Source organism: Synchiropus splendidus, chromosome 4, assembly GCF_027744825.2.
Source record: "Synchiropus splendidus isolate RoL2022-P1 chromosome 4, RoL_Sspl_1.0, whole genome shotgun sequence".
NCBI classification, from domain to species: Eukaryota; Metazoa; Chordata; class Actinopteri; order Syngnathiformes; family Callionymidae; genus Synchiropus; species Synchiropus splendidus.
The window spans coordinates 24877885-24900467 of NC_071337.1; the positions used below are offsets into that span (position 1 = coordinate 24877885).

Here is a 22583-nt window from a genome sequence, read left to right on the forward strand (position 1 = left end):
TGTGTTTACATCCGGTGACGTCGAAGATGGCCATGCAGTTGTGATCGACGTTCACTTTTTAAAAAATTGAACTTAAATTTTAACGCTCAAATAAGTCGTTTATATCGCAATGCGTGTCAAACTGTTATACTGTTAACTGTCACTCGGTTAGCAGCTAGCGGACGTGAGCCATGGCGGAGGTGGAGGAGCTGCGGCCTGTCCCCAAGGAAAGAGCCATTCTCGAGAGCTTCTTCACCCAACTCGGTATGTTTTCGTTTGACCGAGCCAAAGACTACGTGGAGAAGGAGAAGGACAACAGCAAGAGCAGCGGGGCTATCTGGACGGGACTGCTGGCCGCGCTGGCTCACTTGGCCGCCGCCGAGAAGGCGTACCACAACATGACGTTCTTGGGACAGAAACTGGGTAAATACGGAACACGTCCGTCCAGCCGCGCCGCAGATACGAATAGATTTGAAAGTCCATATGGCTGGGTGTCGAGGCACAAATCCGAACTACACTCGAGTGTTTCACCTGCCGCGTGACGTCACAGCGGAGCGGTAACCATAACAAACGTCTTTGTCAGCTCCAGTCTGCTGTGACGAGACTGTTATCGACTGTTCTCCGGATAGTGATCTAGATATTTCCCAGCTCCGATCACGTGCGGCTAGTTCGTTATCTGACGAAACCGCAACAATCCATATGCGTGTTTTTCTTAGTCACTAGTGTCTATCTTTGACCATGAAAATGTGCATCTATAGAAAGAGTGACGTATTGGTTTTATGGACTGTGTAAGTTATGATCGTAGCGTTGAAGCGCTAAAATTTATACTCCACCTAAAAGTTAGCATGTTTGATGAGTGTTGTCAATACTTAAATTTACGTTTTATGTCCACTATAATTGCATAACTGTGCAGCCAGATGGCAGGCAGCATCACGACAAGGGGGTCCTGGGTTCAAATCCTGGTTGAGGTTACTCTGGGTTTTGGAGTCTTAACTGGGTCCTTTCTGTTTTTATGTTTCTTGAATGGTTTTTATCCGACCGGCTGGCGTCTTCCCCATAGTCTGACACAGTGGTCCTGAGTCAGTCTTCAGACCCACCTTCACGTCTAAATAAATAAATAAATAATGTTATATTAAGTGGAAAAAAAAAACAAAAAAAACCAAATATACTTTATTTGTTTAAAGAGCAGCTGATTTACTGATTTGAGTGTCTTTTAAAATGACATTTAACCCCTATTGAACACATCAGCATGTGTTTTCACAAATGTCTATGATTTAAATATATATATATATATATATATATATTTGAAAATGTGTATCATCCCGGCCTATCAAAAACGTTTTTTTTACAGGAGCTGAAATCTTGCTCTGCCCAACCACTCTGCTGCGCAGGTGTTTTATGATGAAACTTAGCAGTTACTAACTGGTCAGTTCTGTTCTCTGAGTCACTGTGGTTTGTCTCCACCATGATCATTTGTTTCTATTGAAATATAATAGTTAACTAAGTGGAGCAATGAGCAATTAAATCTTTGACGTCTCTTGAAGAAGGTTGTTGTGTTGGCAACCCGGCAGACTTCTCAGGCAGTTTTGTTTTGGGGTTAAATTGCTTAAATGTACTGCCAGCTGCCCCCCAATGTGCCTTAAGCATCACGTCTAGTCCATCATGAAATGAGTCACCAACAACTTAATGCTTTGACGCATCATGACGTCGTCGCTCTTTGAAGTGGATTCCATTGCTGCTCGGTGAGATAGCAGTGGAAACTATCATTCTAGCCATAGTCGGCATGCTAAACTCTGGTTCAGGGTTTATGGAATTAAAAACATTTCCAAATTCTCTCCTTCATAGGGATGTGCCGCTATTACTTTTCTGCCGACCGAGTACTGACAATTGAGAACTGATATGAGTACTTAATAATACCATAACAACCTTTAAAATTGTGCTTTTTAAAATGTTTTAAGCACATGTTCCCTGAACAAACAAAACACCACTGCGGCAGATTTTACAACAACATTTGAAGTTGATCTCTGCATTATAATATGTAAGATTCTGGTGCTACGTACTGGTTTGCTGCGCCCTTGTTTATCTCGGGGCTTACGTTCCAGGACCACACAAGATAGTTAAGCACCATAATGGAAGGAAGTAGCAGCACCATAAAGTAACTCGGGGCGTGGGATAATGCAGGTCATCAGATCACATCAGAGTCTCTGTAACTACTAATGTCATCGGATGGAAACATTACTTATTGACTCACTTCTTGTATTAAACATGTTCACTCGTCACGAGTCGTGTCTCTTGCAGCGGAGCTCCCTCATTTGCAGGAGAGTTGAAAAAACCTCTAATGCGCTGTACCTGCAGAATTTAGCGAGAGAATACTATAGTAGGTATCGGTCGCTGACATGATTGACATGATCTATGGCAGGGGTGTCCAAAACCGAAATTTAGACACCCCTGAACTATGATTTCACAGCTACTTTGAATAAGACAGTTGTTGATGGTCCCTTACTGTTGTGTTGTAGTGTCAGCGCTGCCTGTGAGACAGTGTGGCTGGGATAAGTGGACGCCAGTAGAGGTGCGGATCTCTGTCCAATACCCAGCTATTTTCACCACAGTCTTTTGCCCAGGTGGCAACGATGCAGGAGACCCTGCATGTGTTGATATGAACCAAGTCAGACAACGGTGTGGACACTCACACAATCTAACCAAACCAACACTGATCCAGCGACTCACTGTGAACTAATGTCATTATTGAAAGTCTCTTGTTTTAGGTTTAAAACCGAGATCGTGAATCTAACTCCTGAAAACATTTCAAAACTGCTGGTGTCAGCATCGTTTCATCATACAGTATTTGTATATGCGATTTGGGAATCAGTGCCTAACAACAAGTCCAATGCTGCCCAATGATGTACATATAATACATAAACTAACAAATGCAAATTATTTTTTGCACAGGAAAAGGCCAACTATCCACCGGAAGTGGCTTCTCAACCCACTATTTGAGAACTATTGGTCTAAAAAATAATTCATATGGTGGTTCTTCAAATGTGTCCCTCACTCCTCGAGCTGGGATTGGACCCAGCCCTCCGCCAGCTGAAATGGGCTGCAGTGACTATTGTATACACGACAGTAACACTCTGAAAAGATCACTTAATGATAATACAGACAAACGGACAATTTGTGCCAAAAATCTTATTGAATATTGTGTTGAACTTGTAATGTCATCGCGCGTTTCTGCCGCTAGAGGGGGTTCTAGTTCTTTAAACATCCTTATGAATGCGCTTTAACCAACCAACATTTTGTCCATGCAGGAGGTCAGTCCTTCTTCAGCCGCAAGGACTCCATAAGAACCATCTACACGTCCCTCTTCAATGAGCTGAAGAAGGTAGCCAGTGCGGGGCGCCACAGCCAGCCGGGATCCGCTTTGTACCTTGAGGACCTGCTGTCGCACCTGTCGGAGCAGCTGTGCCACTTCACACAGGCTCGCATGGAGATGGCTGACTTCTATGAGAAGATGCACACGCTGGGAGGCCAAAAGAGCATCAACTCTGAGGAGCTGGTCACCACGCTGGAGGCTGTCCTGCACAAGTACAGTTCAAAGTGAGCGGCTTTCGCTTGTGTGTGGTGTGGAAAGCTTATAATAAAGTCACCCTGCTCAAGGAGTCGCTTCTTCTTGAGATTATATACTTTTATTGGAGTAAAGAACAGCTTGCGTGTGTTCTTTGTTGAAGAAGGCACGGCTCACACAAAACCGTGTTATTCATGTTTGACCTCAAAACTTCATCTTAATTAGGATAATTGTCAGTCGGGTGAGCGTAAGAAGTGCTCAGTGAGCAGAGGAGGCAGTGATGTTTTTGGGTCAGCATGGAATCTTTCAGTGTGTCATCTCTTGGGACTTCATCTGTGTTGTAACCCAGCTGGTGCTCTTGTTCTGTCAGGTTCCACCACCCCATCCTGGGCCGTCTGGAGGAGAGCTTCCAGACCGAGGTGGACGTGGTCTCTCAGCTCCTGCGCTGCCAGGCCCAGATCTCGGAGTGGCACTTCCTGCCGGCGCTTCTCAGTTTGCACGGGGCCAATTCCAAAATCACTGCCTGGGGTCAACTGTTCCAGAAGCAGAAGGAGACGCGGAAGAACCTGTTTGGCGGTCAGTCTCAGAAGTCGGTGCAGCCGCCGCACCTGTACGCTTGGCTGCAGCGCTTCCAGGCGGCGCTTCTGGCCAAGTTCAGCTTCTACTTCCACGAAGCGCTGAGTCGACAGACAGCTGCGGCGGACATGAGAGCGCTGACGGCTCGCACCACGCCGGACTACCACGGTAAAATCTGCACCTTCATCCGCAAACACGACGCCAACAACGTGTCGCTGGTGTTCGATAACCGTGGGTCCGAGAGCTTCCAGGGTCACGGCTACCACCACCCGCATTCGTACCGGGAGGCGCCGAAGGGCGTGGAGCAGTTTCCCGCGGTGGTGTCGCTGCCCACGGGCGAGCGCCCGCTCACCCACTGGCCTAACGTCATCATGATGATGGGAGACCGCGCCAGCGAACTCAACAGTCTGGACAAAGTGGTCCACTTTTACGACGACAAAGTCCAGAGCACATACTACCTGACCCGGCCCGAGCCGCACTTCACTCTGGTGGTCATCTTTGACGGTAAAAAGTCGGAGAAGGACGTGTACATCACTGCTTTCCTGCAGGAGATCTCTACTTCGCTGCGGAACTCCAAACCCTTCAGCACCCTCAAACCCGGGTCAAAGGGATGAGCGACCATCCTGCCCAGATACTTCAGACCAAAGATGCGGACCAGCTTATTTTGCTTTTTAAAAAGAAACACTGAAAGTTTGTTTCAGGTTTTTAATTTAATAAGAATTTTAATATTTGGCATTTGATTTAGGTTTTACTGTTTAAAATGGGACTGAATAAAGATATGCTGTTATTTTTAAACTGATATTTATTTTTTTTATAGTCACACATTTCTTTTGGGAAGAAAACACGGCGCCTCCAACTGTTCACTTGAGTTCTAATTTATTCAGGTTTATTTATAATATAAATACAACACATTGATACAGTTCATTTGGCTAATATGAGCTCATCATTGGGAATCTCCCGTTTTCAAATACAGCAACACTAACGGACAAAACCAGTTCCTTTATCGTCAAACACATTCGAGAAACTTCCCGTCGGGTTTTAAAAATGCACCAACATGTGATGATGCTACATGCCAAGTACACAATCCTATACAACAAAGTGCAATGTCACAATGGGTTAATGCTAGAATTCATAATTTAGGGATCTACTAAACACTGTATGATTATTTCATTCGGAGTGCTGCTGCTGCTGCTCTTCGTTCAGGGACATGCACGAGTGGATTCACAACTCCCCCCCCCAAAAAGATAAAAAAAGGCACTTTCACAGTGACACACACGCATCTCAGTTTCATCACTACACACACACGCACACACACACACACAGCCAGTTTGAAAGGCGGTCACATTCAGTGTGCTGTTCAAGTGTTGTTTTTTTTGGGCGTTTAAACTCGGAGCCCCACCCTGTTAGCTTCCTGTGGTGTTTAAGGTGAACTAGTGATTGTAGTGTAACAAGCAAGGTTGACCTTTATCAACACACACACACACACACACACTCACACACAGCAGCATGCTTTTACGACAGTCCCAACTGGTGTGTTCTGGCACTCAAAACGGACATAAATATTCTATCATCTATTCTTCTGCACGTACACGGGAGGAGAACAGGCAAGCGGGAGACACACAACTTCGACTGGATTTCATTTGTGTTGGAAGTTTTGAGGCAGGTCCCTCATTTGGCAGGGCAGCACATGACCAAGGCTGGAGGGAAGCTCGCCACAGAGTGTCTTGTGTGTGGAGTTTATATCTTCTTCCACATGTTTTGTCACGCTGTCTCCCAAAAACACACTGAGGTTTATTGGTATATTGCCCTCTGTCTGTGTCAACGGGGCCCTCCTCAGGTCCGAGAGAACAAATTATTCAGTATTGCCATTCATTACTAGCTCAACCCTACATTTTACGTGTTGGAATTACTTCATTTGTGACCTCTATTCATTTCTAATTACTTCTGGTCCCACAAAATAAATTGAAAGAATAAAAAAAGTTTCATTTGTTCATGTATTCATATTGTATTTATGTTTTGTCAGATTAGCGCTTACTTCAACAAATAGATTTCAGTTGATTTAATAATATACTTAAACAATGAGTAAATCCACATGACAGATGAATCGTTCTTAAACGTTGGTCATCTGGGGACATTTTTCATGGCACCTTGTCCATGTGCCCGGCATAACACAGTGTGATGTCATAACTAAAACATCCATGATGAAAACTAGAAGAGGAAAAAAGTGTGTGTGCACTTTGTCCAAAAACTTGGCTCATCATTGGAGCACTGCCACCCTCATGTTTTAGCTTGCGTGTACAGAATCAAGCTGAATTTGATCAGTCTGCAGTCAAATATTACATTGTGATTAATTGATATTGATCAATGATAAAAATTTAAATGATGAAAATCATTTTTTTAAATGCATTTTGTCCTTGTTACTAAGGCATTTATTCTTTGTTTTAGTAAAGCTTCTTTCTTCTTTTGTTTTTGAAATGTATTTATTTATTTTTTTTTCTCTCCCTTTTTTTGTGGTTTGATGGCACCACACTAGTCCCAGAACGGACGCGTCTTGGGAAAATGGAACACGCTTCAACAGCATCCTTGAAATGAAGCCTTGGAAGTGTGCAACCCTGGAACCCTTCAACCCTTCCTCTCCCTTGCTGGAGAAAAAGTCCCCCAAATGACTTCTGAACACAAATGGAACACATCACAAAGCCCAGTCCAGATGGCAGGGGTACTCATCAAAAACTGAATATAGGGTTTAGATCAGATATTTTCGTGAGTTTTGTTGGCGTGTCGGGATGAACTGCGTTTCATGAATTAGTTGCATGTTTAAAATATGTATTCAGATCAAACAGATATGCACTTCAACACACCACCTCCTTGGTTTTCTAGCTCAGTCCTCACCCACTCCGTGTTCATGTGGAGCAGCTGAGACTCCAGGAGAAGATCTTCCAGTTTTTATGAGTGCCTATGTACATACAACTGGGCGAAAAGCGTACCCCCGAAGTTCTGTCTAAGGTCCTCAACCACCAGTCCCTGTCTGTGGCTCTGACTTGGGGGGTGTCCTCTCCCTTTAAAGGCTCTTAAAAAGTCTTGCGAGCGGCAGGCGAGGCTCGCTGAACATTCAATAGATGGCTAAACAGTCGTTGACTACTGAAACATTCATTTGATATCTGGACTTTTTTTTCTTTTTCTTCAACACTGACTACCTCAAGAGGCGATACATGGTTTGAGGTGTAAGTGAGCTCAGCAGCGCAAACAATGTTTTAATAAAAAAAACACATGTACCCCTCACTCTGCCCTGTCGCCCTCAGCAGCGCCGTCAGGATTTTTAGGAGATTAAAAAAAAAAAAAAAACACCTTGAGCAACATTCACATCTTATTTTTTAGCTGAACTATTCTCCCGCACTCACTGGCCGTTGTTTTAGCTAAACCTCTGATAAATGCTCAATACATGGAGAAAGTAAACTCCTACACACCAAGAGAGAGAGAACACCAACCTGACGACACGTAAATATCATGGCATATCATATCATAGGTCATATATTAGATTTTATTTCTACATTGAAACCCTTCTCCTACCATTCCTACCCTCATGTTGATATTAAACATCAGTACCCTGATCTCCTCTTCTGGCCCAGTTTTGGCCCGGGTTTGGCCTGATTTTGCCTTTTCACTCGGCCTCATTTGGCTCACATGGTGCAGGATTTGTCGAGGGGTGGGGGCAGAGGTGGGGTGCTGCTCTTCGGTGGGACCACAGGTTTGGGACGTAGAGCAGGGGGCCTCAGAGGGGGTGCCATGCGTGCAGCAGCCACTGGCTTGAAGGAGCCCATGCCATCCGGGGAGGGGTTAGACGGTCTGGTAGGTCCAGCTGGAGGGCCAGGCAGTGGGCTGATGGGGCTTAAAGGACTCAGTGGGCTCGGGGTGCCAGGTGTTCCTGGAGTCCCCGGTGTGCCAGGTGTCCCTGGTGTTCCAGGGGTGCTGGGTGTGCTGTGAGGACTCGGGGACTCAGACGAGCAGGTGGTGACCGGGCCGTTCTTCACCTGCTCCAGAGTGTCCAGGACCACATCCGGTGCTGGTCTGCAGCCCTGACGGTCCAGCTGCCGCAGGTCTCCCAGAGCCACCGTCACCGACTCCTCTATGTCCTGAAGCCACCACAGAAGAAGCAACACAATGACATATCATAACCGAAACATCCATGATGAAGGAGAGTGAATGAGGCCGCATAGAGTTTGCTCCCACCCTGATGCTGAAGCTTGTGAACAGATAAAACTGAAGGTTTTTTTTCATTCTGGTGTCAAATATTACAATGCCATTAATTCATTATAAAACCTGCAATTCATTCGATACATTTTTAATCGAGTCCCATCCTAAACATGAGTGCTGACTCACACTGAACTACAACAACAACAATGTGCTTCACTGCATGTATATGTGTGTGTAATGTAGTTGTGTCACAACACTGTTGTTATTACTTTAATTTTTTTTTTTACAATGAAGTAAGGGATAAGTAATATAATTTATGATAAAATAATAATATATCAAAATTCATACTACGTGATTATTTTTTTTCAGCTCCATCTTCAACACATGGCCGTACAGTAGACGGTGTGACACTTTGTGACGGGAGCAGACTTTGCCCTACCTGAAACTGATGGGTTTGCAGGGTTTTAAGACTTAAAGAAAGAGCGCAGCCCTGTTTCTAATGCAAGGCAGGATTTTGGTTTGAGTACATGATAAATTATATCACAATGAACACATGACAAATGACAATTGTATGTTAGAGTTCATACACATCAATAAGTCACAAGGCATTTGTGTTTTGTTTATAACAAGTGAGCAACATAGTGCATTCATTATATAATAATAATAATATAAGTATAGAAAACGCCATATTTCATATTTATTTTGCAACATTAAAACTCCCAACAAAACATGCTTTCAATGGTGTCGTACCTGCGCCAGCGTGTCAGGGTCCAGCGCCCTGGATCGATGGGAGTCACTAAAGCCGTGCTGACCACTGCTGGAGCGCCTTATGGGGGTGTCGAAGGGTCTTTGCAGCGACTCGTGGCGGCTCACTGTCATGGTCAGAGCAGCCGTGGAGCGGCGCCGGCGCTCCGGGCTGTCGAGCGGCGGGGTCATTCCCTGACTCCGCCCCAGCAGCAGATCTCTGGGACTGAAGTGGCCGGTCACTGGAGGAGAACTTCGCTCCATGACTCCACCGTTGCCTTGGCAGTGGCTTTCATGAGAGCGGCCCAGCGGTCGGCGGAACAAGCCGTCGGTTCTCTTTCTCCTGTGGCTTTGGGCCGGAAGTAAAACAAAGAACAATGAGACTTTAATACCAAAGTGAACAAATGAAAAGTTTTCATGGTCATGAAAACATGTTATGGTGCAATTGAGCCACAGAGGAGGAGTAGTGAAAGTATTTCACTCAGGTAGGAAAGTGAATTAGGATTCAGTGCAGCAGCAGTGGGAGAGATGAGCTCTAATAATAGAAGTTGTCTTACATGACAGACCTGTTGTAGCTCTCTTGGGGTCTGATGTCTGTCGGAGAGCTCAGCTCGCTCCTCGACCTTTTATCGTCAGTGCTGCTGCTCCCTCCGTCGCTGTCTACCGCCTTCTGACTGAGCGTGTCCGACATGGAGTCGGTCCTGAAATGGCAGAGTGAGGCGAATCAGTCTGCGCCAGCGCTGCACTAACAAATCACAGCGATCACGGACGGACTGATCAATAGCAGGCCGTTAGAGACTCCCTCCGTCCAATAAGTCGGCTAATTAACCAGGCGTGGCTCCGGAGCCCCCACATCTACCTCATCCATCACTCATTTAAGTTAGTCACATAAGTTTACCAACATGAACCACGTATGAAACAATATTAGTCGCATGCCATGAGGAACGGTCAAACAATAACAAACCCTCTCTGTCACTTCTCTTCATCCAACAATGTCTAAAGCTTCACGTCAAAGACATTTTCAAGCCCATGAATATTCGAGTTGTCTTGCGTATGACAGTCCATTTAGGATACTAATATCAATCTCATATAATCTGAACTGGCATCACAGTTTCAGCAGCTGCTCCGGTGTGTGACTCATATGAAAAACTTGACAGCGTGTAAATAAATATGCTTAAAAGCAAAGGCTTGTTTTCACAGAATGACAGTCTACATCAATACAACAAGCCATGAAAACAGACTGTAAGGTAGTTCTTTATGCCCGCATGTGCAAATCCCAACTTTCATAAGGCGAAAATATAAGGAGTCGCCCCACATTATTCACATTTCATTTCACGCTAGGTTCTCCATAGACCAGCGTTGCTACTTAAACTGCATCATATTCGCCCCACTGGAGTGAGCGGGGAAGAGTGTGGCTGAAGTGCACAACAGTTGCCTAACTTTGCATTCACTTATGCCTCATGAGACCTGCAGCTGTGTTGGATTATTTATTCGCTTTGGTTCTCCATGGCTTTAAAACAATCCCAGACTTGCTCTTAAAACGGACTTCGCATGGCGGCATTATTATTAATAACTCAATACAACCGAACGAGGGCACTTGCCTGTCCTTCATCACCACGTACTGGTGAGGCACCAAGCCGTGGTTCCCGTTCAGCCGCCCCTCCCACCAGTCATGTGACGCGCGCTGGAGGAGCTGCAGGGACGCTCCCTTCTTGAAAGAGAGCTCCCGACCCGTCCGGCCAACATAGTCGAACCTGGCCACCGCCTCTACACCCTCGGCTTCTGTCGGAGAGAACACAACAGCTGTTGTGAGGAGAGAAGTGTCAATCACTCGCCCCTCAAAAGGAGCATTGAAAGGTCTTTCCTATTAATTCAGAGATAAAAAGAGGGAGGGGGTAGTGTGGTCGGGGAAAAAAAAAAGGTTGTGTTGCCATAGCAACTTCTGTCTACCAGGAGGCAGAGGGATGGGCGCAGCGAAAGGAACCACTGGGCGATTGTGTGAAGGTCGGTGGGGTCAAGCACGTACCCTCATCGCTGGTTTGGGTCTCTGTGCCGGCGTCAGGCTCGGTTTCCTCCAGTGCCCCGGGCTCGCTAAACGGACTCTCACTGCAGAAGCAGAAGAGAAAGTGATGATGACGCGTCCTCCAGATCGATACAGAAAAGACATGGGGTGGTGTGGCTTGTGGGGAGCGGGGGTCCATGCAGAGGCGGAGACACAGCAGCTGAACTGATGCCATGAAAACATTTGAAAGTTGGTTTCACTTAATGAAACACATCACACCAAAAACATCTGTTGGGTTGTGTGTTTTAATGCAAATAAAAAATGATACCAGAGAGTGATACAAATATTTCGTGTGAATTGCAAAAGGAATGTCTTGAGCGCGGTCTCAAACATGAGGCCCACGGGCCACATGTGGTGTCCAAATATCACATCAAATCTTTGCACAGTGCAAAGTCAGATGGTTAGGAAAAACTGGACAATCCTACTACATGAGCACTAAGCTTTACCTTGGTAGTATGTGCTTCAAGTCAGGTGCAGATACCACACTGATATATTTGCATTTAATACTTGTTCTCGACAATGGCTCACTGGATACAGCTAGTAAATGCAATGCGGGATGACCAGGGGACAATGGCAGCCTCACTCGATGTGAATTTCACTGGGACTCTCACAAGAAAGCCAGTAGGTTATGCCGGCAAATTGCCAATAATGTCAATACCACATTAATGGTTTTCATAGGAAAGAAAAAAAGCATGAAGAAACAGAAGAGCAGAACAACATATCTGCTAGGCATGCTGGGATGCTTCAACACAAGAACGCATGAAGCCAACACCCTTTCATTCTGAAGAGAATGGATGAAATAAAAACAGCGCAAAAACAAACATGCATATCAAGGTTTACAGAAAAGGAAATTCATCATGTGCGATGACAAATAGCAAAATAACAGGTGAATGAATTGACCAGAGAAAGATGTGCATGTTACTTTTGCCCAAATAGAAACGCACACTTGGCCACAGCCCCCGAGAGGGAAACAAAACAGGAATTGACGTCCACATGGGGCCTCACCAGTACTGGTCTCCAGTCATACACTTCTCATAAACTGGGCCGGGCAGCTCCTTGGTGTCCGGGAAGATGTTGTCATGGTTGAGGATGACAGTTTTGATGACCTCGTTCACGTGAGCCTGACAGGCCACCTGGTCCAGGTTGTCTGGGGTGGGCAGCAGGGTGGGGCCAAAGACAATAGCCAGGTTCCCTGCATCCATCATGTTCTCGTCGCTGTACTGGGAGAGACTGTGGGACAGAAGAGCGTGTGAATGTGGTTATTGTTTGATAAATGCCAACGTAAGGATTCCAATGGAAGCAACAGAGCCTCACACTCATGTTCACACCTCCCGCCTCGCTTTCTAAATTTGCTCGAGAGGCTCCATGGACAGAATTACCACTTCACGTTTTGAGAGTGCACACTTTTAAAACCCGAGAGGTTCGAGGCCTTCTCCTCGCTTTTAAATCCAGGTGGGATGAGCTGGAAATGAGTGACTGTTACTTACAGCAGGTGCTCAGTCCAACAGCTTACTTACTGGTTGAGAAAGGCGAACAGGTAGCGCATCACCACCAACGTGGGCCTCTGGACGCCCAGGAGGATCTTACGGATGCACTGAGCTCTCTCGTAGAGGTTCTCTAATCCTGCAGCGAGGGAGTCAGTCAGTCAGTGGCAAAGGCTGAGGCAGCAGGAAGTGTCTAACACATAAAAAAAAAAAAACCCAGACGGCTCCACATTTCCGCAGCAGAGAGGATGAGTTTCTTGAAGACAAAGACACTTAACAGCACTAAAGAGGGACGGGAGTGTGTGGGCTTGAGACTGCAACAGATATGGGCTCCTCTTTTCAGCCATTAACAGATTGAGGCGAATGTTCCAGGACACAGATTTTCTCCTCTTCTCATGTCTATCTCGTCTGCATTGACACACCAGATGGTTTGTTACATGACGCCATCTGGGTGAACGTCCTTGGAAACAGATTAGGGAAGGGCAGGGACTATCCAGCCATAATTGGCAGGTGATTGGATGAAACGTCTGTCAATCAGCTTCGCGCAATGATAATGAAAAGACATTTAAAATTCCGTCACAACTCAACAGCAGCATTTCGTGCTCACCCGTAATACAGCCTCAAATCATCTCCTTCTGGTGCCTTGTCCTGCACCCACATGGCTATAGGTTCTGACCTTGCAAATTATTCCTCATCTTTATGAAGTGAAAACAGTTGCAGGAGACAAAACGCAGCTTTCAGACAACACTTGCTAAAAGTGAGTGGACTCAGTCGACGGATTATTTCAGAAAGAAAGTCCTTGTGCAATTTAATTTCCCCAAACACTCAACAGACAAGTCCGTGTTTGACTGTAAAAGAGTCCCCACTGGTGCATGAAAGATGGACGTCAGCCTGTAATGGCTCATAAAGTAGCAAGCATGCATGTAAGGATCTATCAACGCTAGACTCTAAATATCTGATGAATCAAGTCGCTTATTCTCTAGACTTTATTGCATACCTCTCTTTGCCTGGGACGAGAGTATGGTCCAGGAAAGTAGCTTGTGACATACAGGTGACAGTCTTTGAAATTCTAGTGATGGAGTCAAGATTGTGTCGAGACCAGAGTGAGCCCAAGGACAAACTGAATACAGAATACTGAGGAATAAGTCTATCAGCCATATAGACACATTTTTCCCAAAATAAATCAAGAATTGAAATGCCATCATTGAAACAAACTAGTAGTTTGTTCAGTGACCAGTTTGGTCTCAGTCTTGGTCTCGCCCTCCTCATTGACCTTGGTCTCTCTATGCTCTGGTCTCAGTACAGAATTCGCTGTAGATTTAAATTTGCCCTCCCCAAGATGCATAATGTGGGAGTCAGCTAGATAGTATTTTCGGATTTAAATATTGAAGAAATTTGGTGTGTTGCGTGCTGAAGACAAAGATTTTGCATTGGATTTGAGTAGATGGAGGAGGAAGAAAATATTTTGTGTTCTGAAGTATGGACTGATGCCTATACAGCTTGATGAGCAGGTAGGAAGTGAAGAGGAAGTGAAGAGGAAAGCTGCCGGTGCTACCACTGTAGCTCTGCCTCTTGACTGAGAGTGACAGATCCTTAAAAAGAAAGATTTGTGGATCCAGACAGTGATGTGACTCTCTATCAACATACAGTGGTACCTCGGTTTTAGAACGTCCCGGACTTCAAACAAATCGAGTTCGAACAAAAACTTAGAGATTTTTTTGCTTCAGATTTTGACCGAAAATCCAGAACTCGAACGCTCCCGGAAAAAACATAACGTGCACGGACCAATCAGCTGACCCATGACACACTTTGTTATTGTGTATAACGCAGCCTCTGTATGCCGACGTGTCCCGTTAGCTACATTTACTGGCTGTTTTTTCTTCATATTGAGGTGTAAAACCTTTCCTGTCTCCGCTCTGGACCGTGGTAGAGGGGAGGTGCTCGCTCTCCACACCTCCGAGGCTGGAGCGCACACTCCAGGGTTTGATGTCCTGTTGTGGGCTGGAGCTCAGACAGGGATGAGGCGAGTCTTGGACAGAGCGTGACTTGGTTTATGACTTTGTCACAGCCAAACTGCACAGAAGCGCACATTCAGAGCTGGACACGCACCGGGCACCTCTTCACTTCTGGAGAGACGCCACTCACTCGGCAACCCCTCCCACATGCAGCGGCCACACACATAGAGGAACAGCGCACCTGCAGCAGACACTCTACATTCACTCCTACAAAAGACTATTTTAAGGCTTGGAACGCATTATTTCTTTTTCCATTCATTGTAATGGGAAAAATCGATTTTGAACAAATCGCTTCTCGAACGGCCGTCTGGAACGGATTGTGGTCAGGAACCGAGGCACCACTGTATCCTTTGTCTGCGTTATTTTGCACACAGATTTAAGACTTTTATTCCAACTGTGGCTTGGTTTACCTATAAATCCCATCATCCCTCAAATCCATGTGAGATTTTTAAATTCACATTCACCAAAAGCACTAGCAGATCTGGTTACTCACGGACGTAGGAGATGAGATCGTTGAATCGGTCGGTGGGGAACAGAGGATTCTCCAAACCTCTGAAGTAAAGTTTCAACACTCCGGCCACAGAGTTGATGTCATGGTTGCTTTCCTCGTCGATCAGAGGGTCGTTGCCTGGATGAGAATGAAAATGACTCAGTGCATACAATCACCTGTTTTCATGCTGTCGCTGACTTCTCACCTCTCTCAAAGGAGTTCTTGATATCATTCACTTCCACCTGAGACCCTGACACCCGAAATATGCCTTGATGCTGAAGACCTGCAGGAAGCACAGTAGATTTAGATTCCTGAATGTGAAGCCCAAGAGTCCTCACTTGACTAAGACATACATGATAGACTCCTTGTCCTGGGAGGTGACACTCCTCCTCAAGAAACCAAGAAACTTTGTATACAGCGTGGAATGAGGTAGACCACCATGTCCAGTAGAGCCAGGACCATGTGCTCTTGTCCCTGTATGACTTTATTCATGGGGCCATTTCAATGTACACTACGATTAGGATTCCTTGCGATTCTAATACTGGGGCAACTGCATAGTATTGACTATAGTGGTTTGATCTTGAGGTTGTACCATACACTTCCAGAAATAATATACAGTGATAGTTATAAACCACAATGAGAAAACAATGGCCGTCACGGTTTCCTGCCGGAAATGAATTAATGAAGGTGGTGAGTATCATTTACTCCTTACAAATACACAAAGCAGGTTATGTGCAATAACAAAGTGCAGAATACTGGGTTTGATGGCAATGAGCAAGATCCCCTGTCAGTAAAATAATTTCAGAGATGGAGAGCTTGTGCCATCAAAGACCTCGGCTCAGACATAACAGAGGAAAACACTGGATTAAAAAAAAAAACAATATCCATCTAATTTCGCTGCAGTTTTGCACCTAGTATGAGCCTGGATCACGAGGAGCAATACTGATACTACTCACATCTACATGGATGCAGCAACGAGTCCTTGGTGTACATTTGACTAAAGTTCAATTGTTTCTGGAAAATGAAGGCTGCTGTGTTTCCGAACTCATCCATGATACCTTCAGGAGATGAATTCTTTAATGCTATTTTCCCCACCCAGTATGCTGAGTTGGGTCCTGAATGCCTCTCATCTTCAAAATGATCATCCCCCTTTGGTATCATCCACCCCTGCTACAAAGACTGACCCTCAAATCCATTATGTTTGCAGAAAAAAGGCTTCATGGAAAACCTTCGCCTCCACCACACAGGCTTTTCTCATCTCATGTCATGATTACAGGAGCTCCCTCTCGGCCACTCTGACCCTGGCTGTCAGGTGTGGACTCACCGTGTAGGTTGATGTAGCGGATGCAGCTCTCCACCAGCAAAGGTATGGCTTTGGTTGAATCCTGCCAACAACCAAAGACAAGAGGCGTCAGTGTGTCTGTGGGCACATTCATGAGAATGTGAGTTCAACACGTGAAACTCTACCTGGTGCTTGCTGTGGGAGTTTTTCCGTCCACGACTGTGATGGGAGCAGGGCAGAGATAGTCAGTGAGGAACTCATGGAAAATGACGAGGAGAAACTTTGAGAAGCAGATGAACAAACCTGGTCGTCAGTAGCTCAGCTTTATATCCTGAAAGTGGAACATCAAAATTCAGAGCGTAAATCATTCAGATGTTTTCACCAACATGATCTTTGATGGTTTCAGAAAGCAGGCTTTATGAGATGGATAGAGTTAATAATAATGTGTTTTTCCTTAAACCACTTAATGTGTTTTATTAGGTATTGACATTTTTCCAATATTGTCCAAACACTCAATTTCTGACACCAATAAAAACAGATACCGAGACTCATTTCAGGCCACATCAAATTTGCTGACATGAAATGAACACAATAATTATTGCTACTGTGACGCATACATAAAAAATAATTTAAAAAGTAAACTGCTACACAAAAATGTGTCAGACAGAGGTGCCCACACCTTTCTAGCTTGTGAGCTACTTGTGAACGACCAAGTCACAATGTTTGACCATAAAAATTTAAAACATCTATTAATTTATTCATTATAGTGTCATTTATTGTTTTTCGTTTTGTCTCTGCAGCAGGTTCAGAAACAGAGGCTACAATTTGGCGGCAGAGACACAATATGCAAAGCATTTTATTCATCAACTTAGTTGGGACAAGACAAGGCCACACCATTAAAGTACTTTTACTGGGGTTTTACTTTCAACAATAAATTAAAAGGGACAAAATATATGTGATTTTCTTCTGCTTCTCTTTCAAGTCTTTAGCAAGTGACAACAGTAAAAAAGAAACTGTATGTTTGTCTGACCTTCTGCTAAGGCCTTCTTCAGTATATCATGTTTGGCTTGTAGTTTGGAAATGAGGTTGCTTCCCTCCAGATATTCTCGGAATTTCTGTAAAAATAAAGTATGTGAAGTCAAAAGTGCATTTTCAGTGTAATATTCTGCATCTGACCAGGACTCACCGTGAAGTAAAAGAGCTCTGTCTCCTGCTGGTTGGCCCGCCGCTTGGCCAGACTGGGTTTGTTTAGGTAGCCGTCGGACACGCTGGACTTGACTGACTCTGACGATGGACTGTGGGTGAAGCTGTGGGACACGTCGCAGTCATCCAGGACAGTCATATCCTGCAGAGTGGTCAGTGTGGCCCCCCATGTCTTCTTCACCTGGAACACAGTTGCATGCTGATGAACCTTTGACAACATTAATAAATTAATAAAGTAAAATAATTTCGTTTTTTGGCATTTCCAACCAGTAAAGCGTATAAAATATGAACTGTATGAATGAAGTACTTGCATATAGTATGTTTTTCCGTGGTAATTTTGGCTTGAATTATTACTATTACTTTTACAGTGATCAAATCCAATTAAAATACACCAACTAATCTAAATATTTCTGCAATATTTACGTTCATCTTGAAGTTTTCCAGAACACACATTTCTCCTGTGTGTGTTTACTACATGTATGTTTATTAAATTAAGGGAAAATAATTCAGTGTACATCATCATTCAATCTCATAATCCTACATCATTAACCATATCATCTGAGGATTGAATTGACAACAGTGTATTCGGTGGCTGCTTCTACTTTACAGACATACTCAATGGAAACTAAGGTGAGTTGTGTTTGATCATCAGGATGTGTGCGTGTGTGTATAGATGCTGCTGAGACATGCAGATGCACCTCATTAATCCGTCTCCCTCAGCTTCATTCTGATGCCCTTCAGGCTGGGTGAGCAGCTGCCCTCTGAGCCCACAACATAACAACCGTGAGGACACCACGCCGAGGTGCCTCCGTCTATTCTTGGAGCTGCAGTACAGCTGCTACTTTAGCGCCCCATTTAAACTGTATATTTTAGCATAAATACTGCCAATTTTGGTTATCAGAAAATATGCCTGAAAATGAGGATGAATGAGAGGAACACTTCTCTCACTTGAGAGTTTTCATATGAGAAAAAAGAACAAGAAAATACTGTATATTTTCCACTTGAGATCACTAGGTATTAGTAAAACTAGAATTAAAGATGCATCCACACTTATAGATTTTTCAATATAAGTTATGTACATTTTTCACACTCCAAATTATTCCACATTCATTGCGGGGATAGGCTACTCTGCTCCTGAGTAAAGGGAATAAGTTGTAGGAAACTAATGAATTCATATTGTTCTGTTTCAGGTTTTTAGTTGTATATAATATTGAGATTATTCCACCTACATTCAACTGAACGTAGGTTACAATTGTTATTCTTTATTGTCGGAACTTATAGGCAGTTGAATTATTTTCAAAATTATGACCGACAGTAGAAGTCACAATGGAATTAAAATAAGAATACAGCATTATCACATGAAGAACGTCTTCGGCCATACATATTTATAAACATCTTTTTTAAAATAGCCTATGAACAGATTTTTACTCTCCTCTACCTCTTCATTCTCGATTTTCAGCGAAGCGAGGCGGGTCTGGAGCTGCGTCAGACGGAGGGTCAGTTCCGCCTGCAACTGCTGCTGCGAGGCAATCTGGTTCACCTGGTAGGAAGTCAGACACGGCACTGCCATCATTGTCAAGAGAAGAAAAGTCACATGAACTACAGAAAAAAACGACAACACACTTCATCCCCCATGTGGGCCTGGAAGCTGAAGCGCTGAGGGGGGCAAAAGGCAGTGGGGTACATGCCCAGAAGGCGCTGCCTGTCTCGGGCTGGGTCCAGACCTTCGACTGCGCCCTCCAGCACCTCGAGACCAGCCCTTCTGGAAGCTTCAAGGCTCAATTCGGCTGATAGGTAGGTCCTTAGCGCCCGGCTCAGACTGGAGTGGTACCCTAGGTCACAGCACTGAGACAACAAAACATACTTTTTAAAATGAAGCCTTTTCCCTGCAATTGCCTGCAGAGACAAACAGTTATCATGGCGCTTCAGAATATACTAAATAAAAATACAGAGCATACCTATTCAATATTTCCCAAATCTCTGTAGGAATTATTGTACATTGGTCAACCTTTTAAACATTTTGGATTTCCATTTTACACAACAATGCATCTTATTTGTTAAGTGACTTTTCTGGCCTGCAGTTACAATCCCAACTTTCATGGGAAAAGTGTTGCCATAGTAACTGGTTTCCTGCTAACATATTCAAGACAACGTTCTGAGAGCAATCTGTCGATTTACAAGAAAATCTCCTCAGAGATGTCATTTACTTTCTTTACAACAGCAAACAGAATTAAAGGTTACATTCGGATGTAAATGTTGACCAACAAGCAGATGCGTAAACACAACTCACGTCGATGATGTCGGGCAGGTCGTGGATGTAGTACTTGAACACGGAGGCGTTCGTGGCCTCCAAAGTGAGCAGATACTCGTTCCTGGCTTTTAGGGTCTTCAGTTTGTTCTCAGAATACTTTGCCTTTCTCTGGTCAGACACAGACAATTGTGTGGTAAACCACCTCATTATTATCATACAAATCACTACCATGTTAAATTAATATGGCTCAGCCGCAGTGACCTGCACGGAAAGTCAGTCGAGACATAATGCATCATCAGCTCCCCTGAATAGAAAACAAGCCTTACCAGGAGCGTGTGAAGCCAGGAAATATGCAAAAACCAGGATTATGTGCAGGAGAATGCTGAAACTGCTGACTTTTTGTGTCATGTTTTGTGCACCGAACAATGCAGATTTAGCAAATGTCAGAAATAATCTCCACTCGGTTCATTTAGAGAAGTACTCAATTCACGCATCCAACTCAAGGCCTGGGGGCCAACTCTGGCCCACCAGGTCATTTTATGTGGCCTGCGAGGCAGTTGGCTAAACACAAAGTTTGACACAGGTTAATGTTCATGTTTGCCAATATGAATTTTCCTGGGTCCAAGATGTAAGTCAACCAGTAAACATCACAGAAAACATGGCCCATATTTATCTTTCAAATAACCAATTAACCTTTTCCCTCATCTTCTCCATTTTGCGTGCAGCGTTCCTTCTCTGGTGGCGCTCTTCTATCCTCAGTCCAAACACTGGCTCGACCACTCCGCTCGAACTGGACAGGCCCTTCACGCGCCCCTCCTGGCGCTCTGCCTCCCGCAGCTTGGCTTCAGCGTTGATGGTTTCCACGTGATACATATGATAGGTCTTCATCACCTAGGTGACAACAGCATGAACAGAAAGTGCAGCGGTGAGTCTTTTCTAACTCCTCAAGGTGGCCTTGGCCTCTCTAATCTCATTTCCTGTGTTCACTTATTTAGATGCTTTTGGAAGCAGCAGCGTGAAATAAACCGTGACATTTTCTCCTTCAAGCTCCTCTGCAGAGCTGAGCCGTAACGTCAAACCATCTCCAGATTTCCAGTCCACCGAGAAGAAAACGGCTGCCCTCAACTCGCTGACTTTGTAATCCATTCTGGCGTGGAGGAAATCTAAAACTAATGAGCTCATATGCAGCCCTGTGTTAATATTCTGGACAATGCTTTCACTTCTGAATCAGCATACATCATCCATGGGAACATATCAAAGATTCAAATGTTGTTCATGGGACTGCTTGGACCACACCCAGATGCTATGAAATGAGGTCCACTCTACACACACATACAGTATCTATGCCCCAAAAATCACTGCATTTGCAACTGACATTGCAAAGTTAACTCTGCAACTATGGTGACAGAAGTCATTGTATTAAATAATGCTGTTTTATAGTAATATTTATTTGTGTACTACAAAATATTTCAGATGACTTTTTTTTTGTCCAAAAACAACCAGTGCAGCACAACCAAAATAAGTACAGTGACAAATGTGTAGTTTCACTTACAGTATAAAGCTCATTGAGAAGCTTCATCAGATCCTCCTGCAGCTGAAAGATGATCTCCTTGCTCTGGGAAGGTAAGAGAAAATTATTATTTTAAGGAGTAAACATCAGCGCGCTGATATCAAACACCAGCCCAATACATACATGTAACCACACTCATGAATAAAAGACTGATATGTGCCGCCGGCACTTAAACAGATTGTCTGTCTCGTGCATGACACCGTCTGGAGTTTGCAGAAGAACTTATGAGGCAGCACATTAATATTACATTATGCTAAATGACAGTGGGATTAATGATCCCGACTGGCCTTCCCCGCTGAGACGGAATGACCACAGGGTGGTCAAAGCCACACACTCTTCCCGGAGCACCTCTTTCCTGAGTGGACATTTTGGGTAGGAACCGGAGAAGGTGGTTCGGTTTCTAGCTGCTGGCAGGCAATGCACTTTAGTTAGCATGAATAAAAGACGAGGTGGAAGAGAGAGATTAATAATGAACGTGCTGAGCTAAACTGGGAGGCGACGTCTATGTGTGTTTAATTTGCGTAACTGCGAGGCAGCCGAGCTCAGGGGAATACCGACTTTACTTTTCATTAGAATCAACGTGGAAATGCCGTTCTGAAGAAAGACACAAGTGGAAAATTGCTCCTTCATCAGCGGAGACTAACAGCTGGGTTGTGACATGGTTACAAATGACCGCTGAGGGTTTGGATTTGCATTGATACATACATATCTCACACTTTAATTAAAAACAATTCAAGAGGGAAATCATTTGTCATCTCCATACTTATGCGTCCACGTAGACCTGAAGGTCAAACTGCAACAGATAACACTCTGGCAACACTCACCGAGAGGTGTTCATCTGATTCCAAAATATTCTAGTCTCTGCACTTGAGTCACAAAACCACATTTTCTCCGTTCACTTCATCTTAGTCCCGACACTGGGTCTGAAGCCTATGCCAGCTAGTTGGGGTGAGAGGCAGAGGACAGGTGGCAAGTGCTTCACGGGGCTGAGGGACCAGAGTTGTGCTCAAGCTTTCTTAACATGACTTGATTCCCTCGGCCAGAGAAGCAATGCAGCGAGCACAAGCCGAGCATCATCAGGTGGTTCTGATGTAGTACGCAGTGGTTTCACATTTTGTCATTTGGATGAGATCATTTATAAGAAGAAGAAGAAGTAAGTCATTGGTCTATAAAG

The 22583-nt window shown here is 44.5% G+C and overlaps 2 protein-coding genes across 4 annotated transcripts in view; one reads left to right on the top strand and one right to left on the bottom strand.

The window, feature by feature from the left end:
* Positions 1-7813, top strand: kics2 (KICSTOR subunit 2). The gene is made up of 3 exons (XM_053861920.1): positions 1-402; positions 3285-3573; positions 3912-7813. The coding sequence occupies exons 1-3, from the start codon at positions 171-173 to the stop codon at positions 4729-4731; spliced, it is 1341 nt and encodes a 446-aa protein (XP_053717895.1). The 5' UTR covers positions 1-170; the 3' UTR covers positions 4732-7813.
* Positions 4985-22583, bottom strand: part of LOC128756988 (SLIT-ROBO Rho GTPase-activating protein 1-like) — a 32574-nt gene continuing 14975 nt past the window's right edge. For 2 of the 3 annotated variants that reach the window (XM_053861917.1, XM_053861919.1), the window contains 19 exons: positions 21392-21454; positions 20533-20730; positions 19879-20007; positions 19212-19433; positions 19027-19128; positions 17572-17769; positions 17416-17500; positions 16689-16716; positions 16571-16604; positions 16428-16488; positions 15309-15386; positions 15107-15241; positions 12632-12737; positions 12120-12344; positions 11079-11158; positions 10654-10834; positions 9610-9753; positions 9059-9401; positions 4985-8247 (listed from right to left, as the gene is read on the bottom strand). In XM_053861917.1, the coding sequence (XP_053717892.1) occupies positions 7795-8247; positions 9059-9401; positions 9610-9753; positions 10654-10834; positions 11079-11158; positions 12120-12344; positions 12632-12737; positions 15107-15241; positions 15309-15386; positions 16428-16488; positions 16571-16604; positions 16689-16716; positions 17416-17500; positions 17572-17769; positions 19027-19128; positions 19212-19433; positions 19879-20007; positions 20533-20730; positions 21392-21454 (2865 nt within the window). In that variant the 3' untranslated portion in view covers positions 4985-7794. The remainder of the gene's footprint in view (positions 8248-9058; positions 9402-9609; positions 9754-10653; positions 10835-11078; positions 11159-12119; positions 12345-12631; positions 12738-15106; positions 15242-15308; positions 15387-16427; positions 16489-16570; positions 16605-16688; positions 16717-17415; positions 17501-17571; positions 17770-19026; positions 19129-19211; positions 19434-19878; positions 20008-20532; positions 20731-21391; positions 21455-22583) is intronic. The other variant, XM_053861918.1, reaches the window with a different exon arrangement.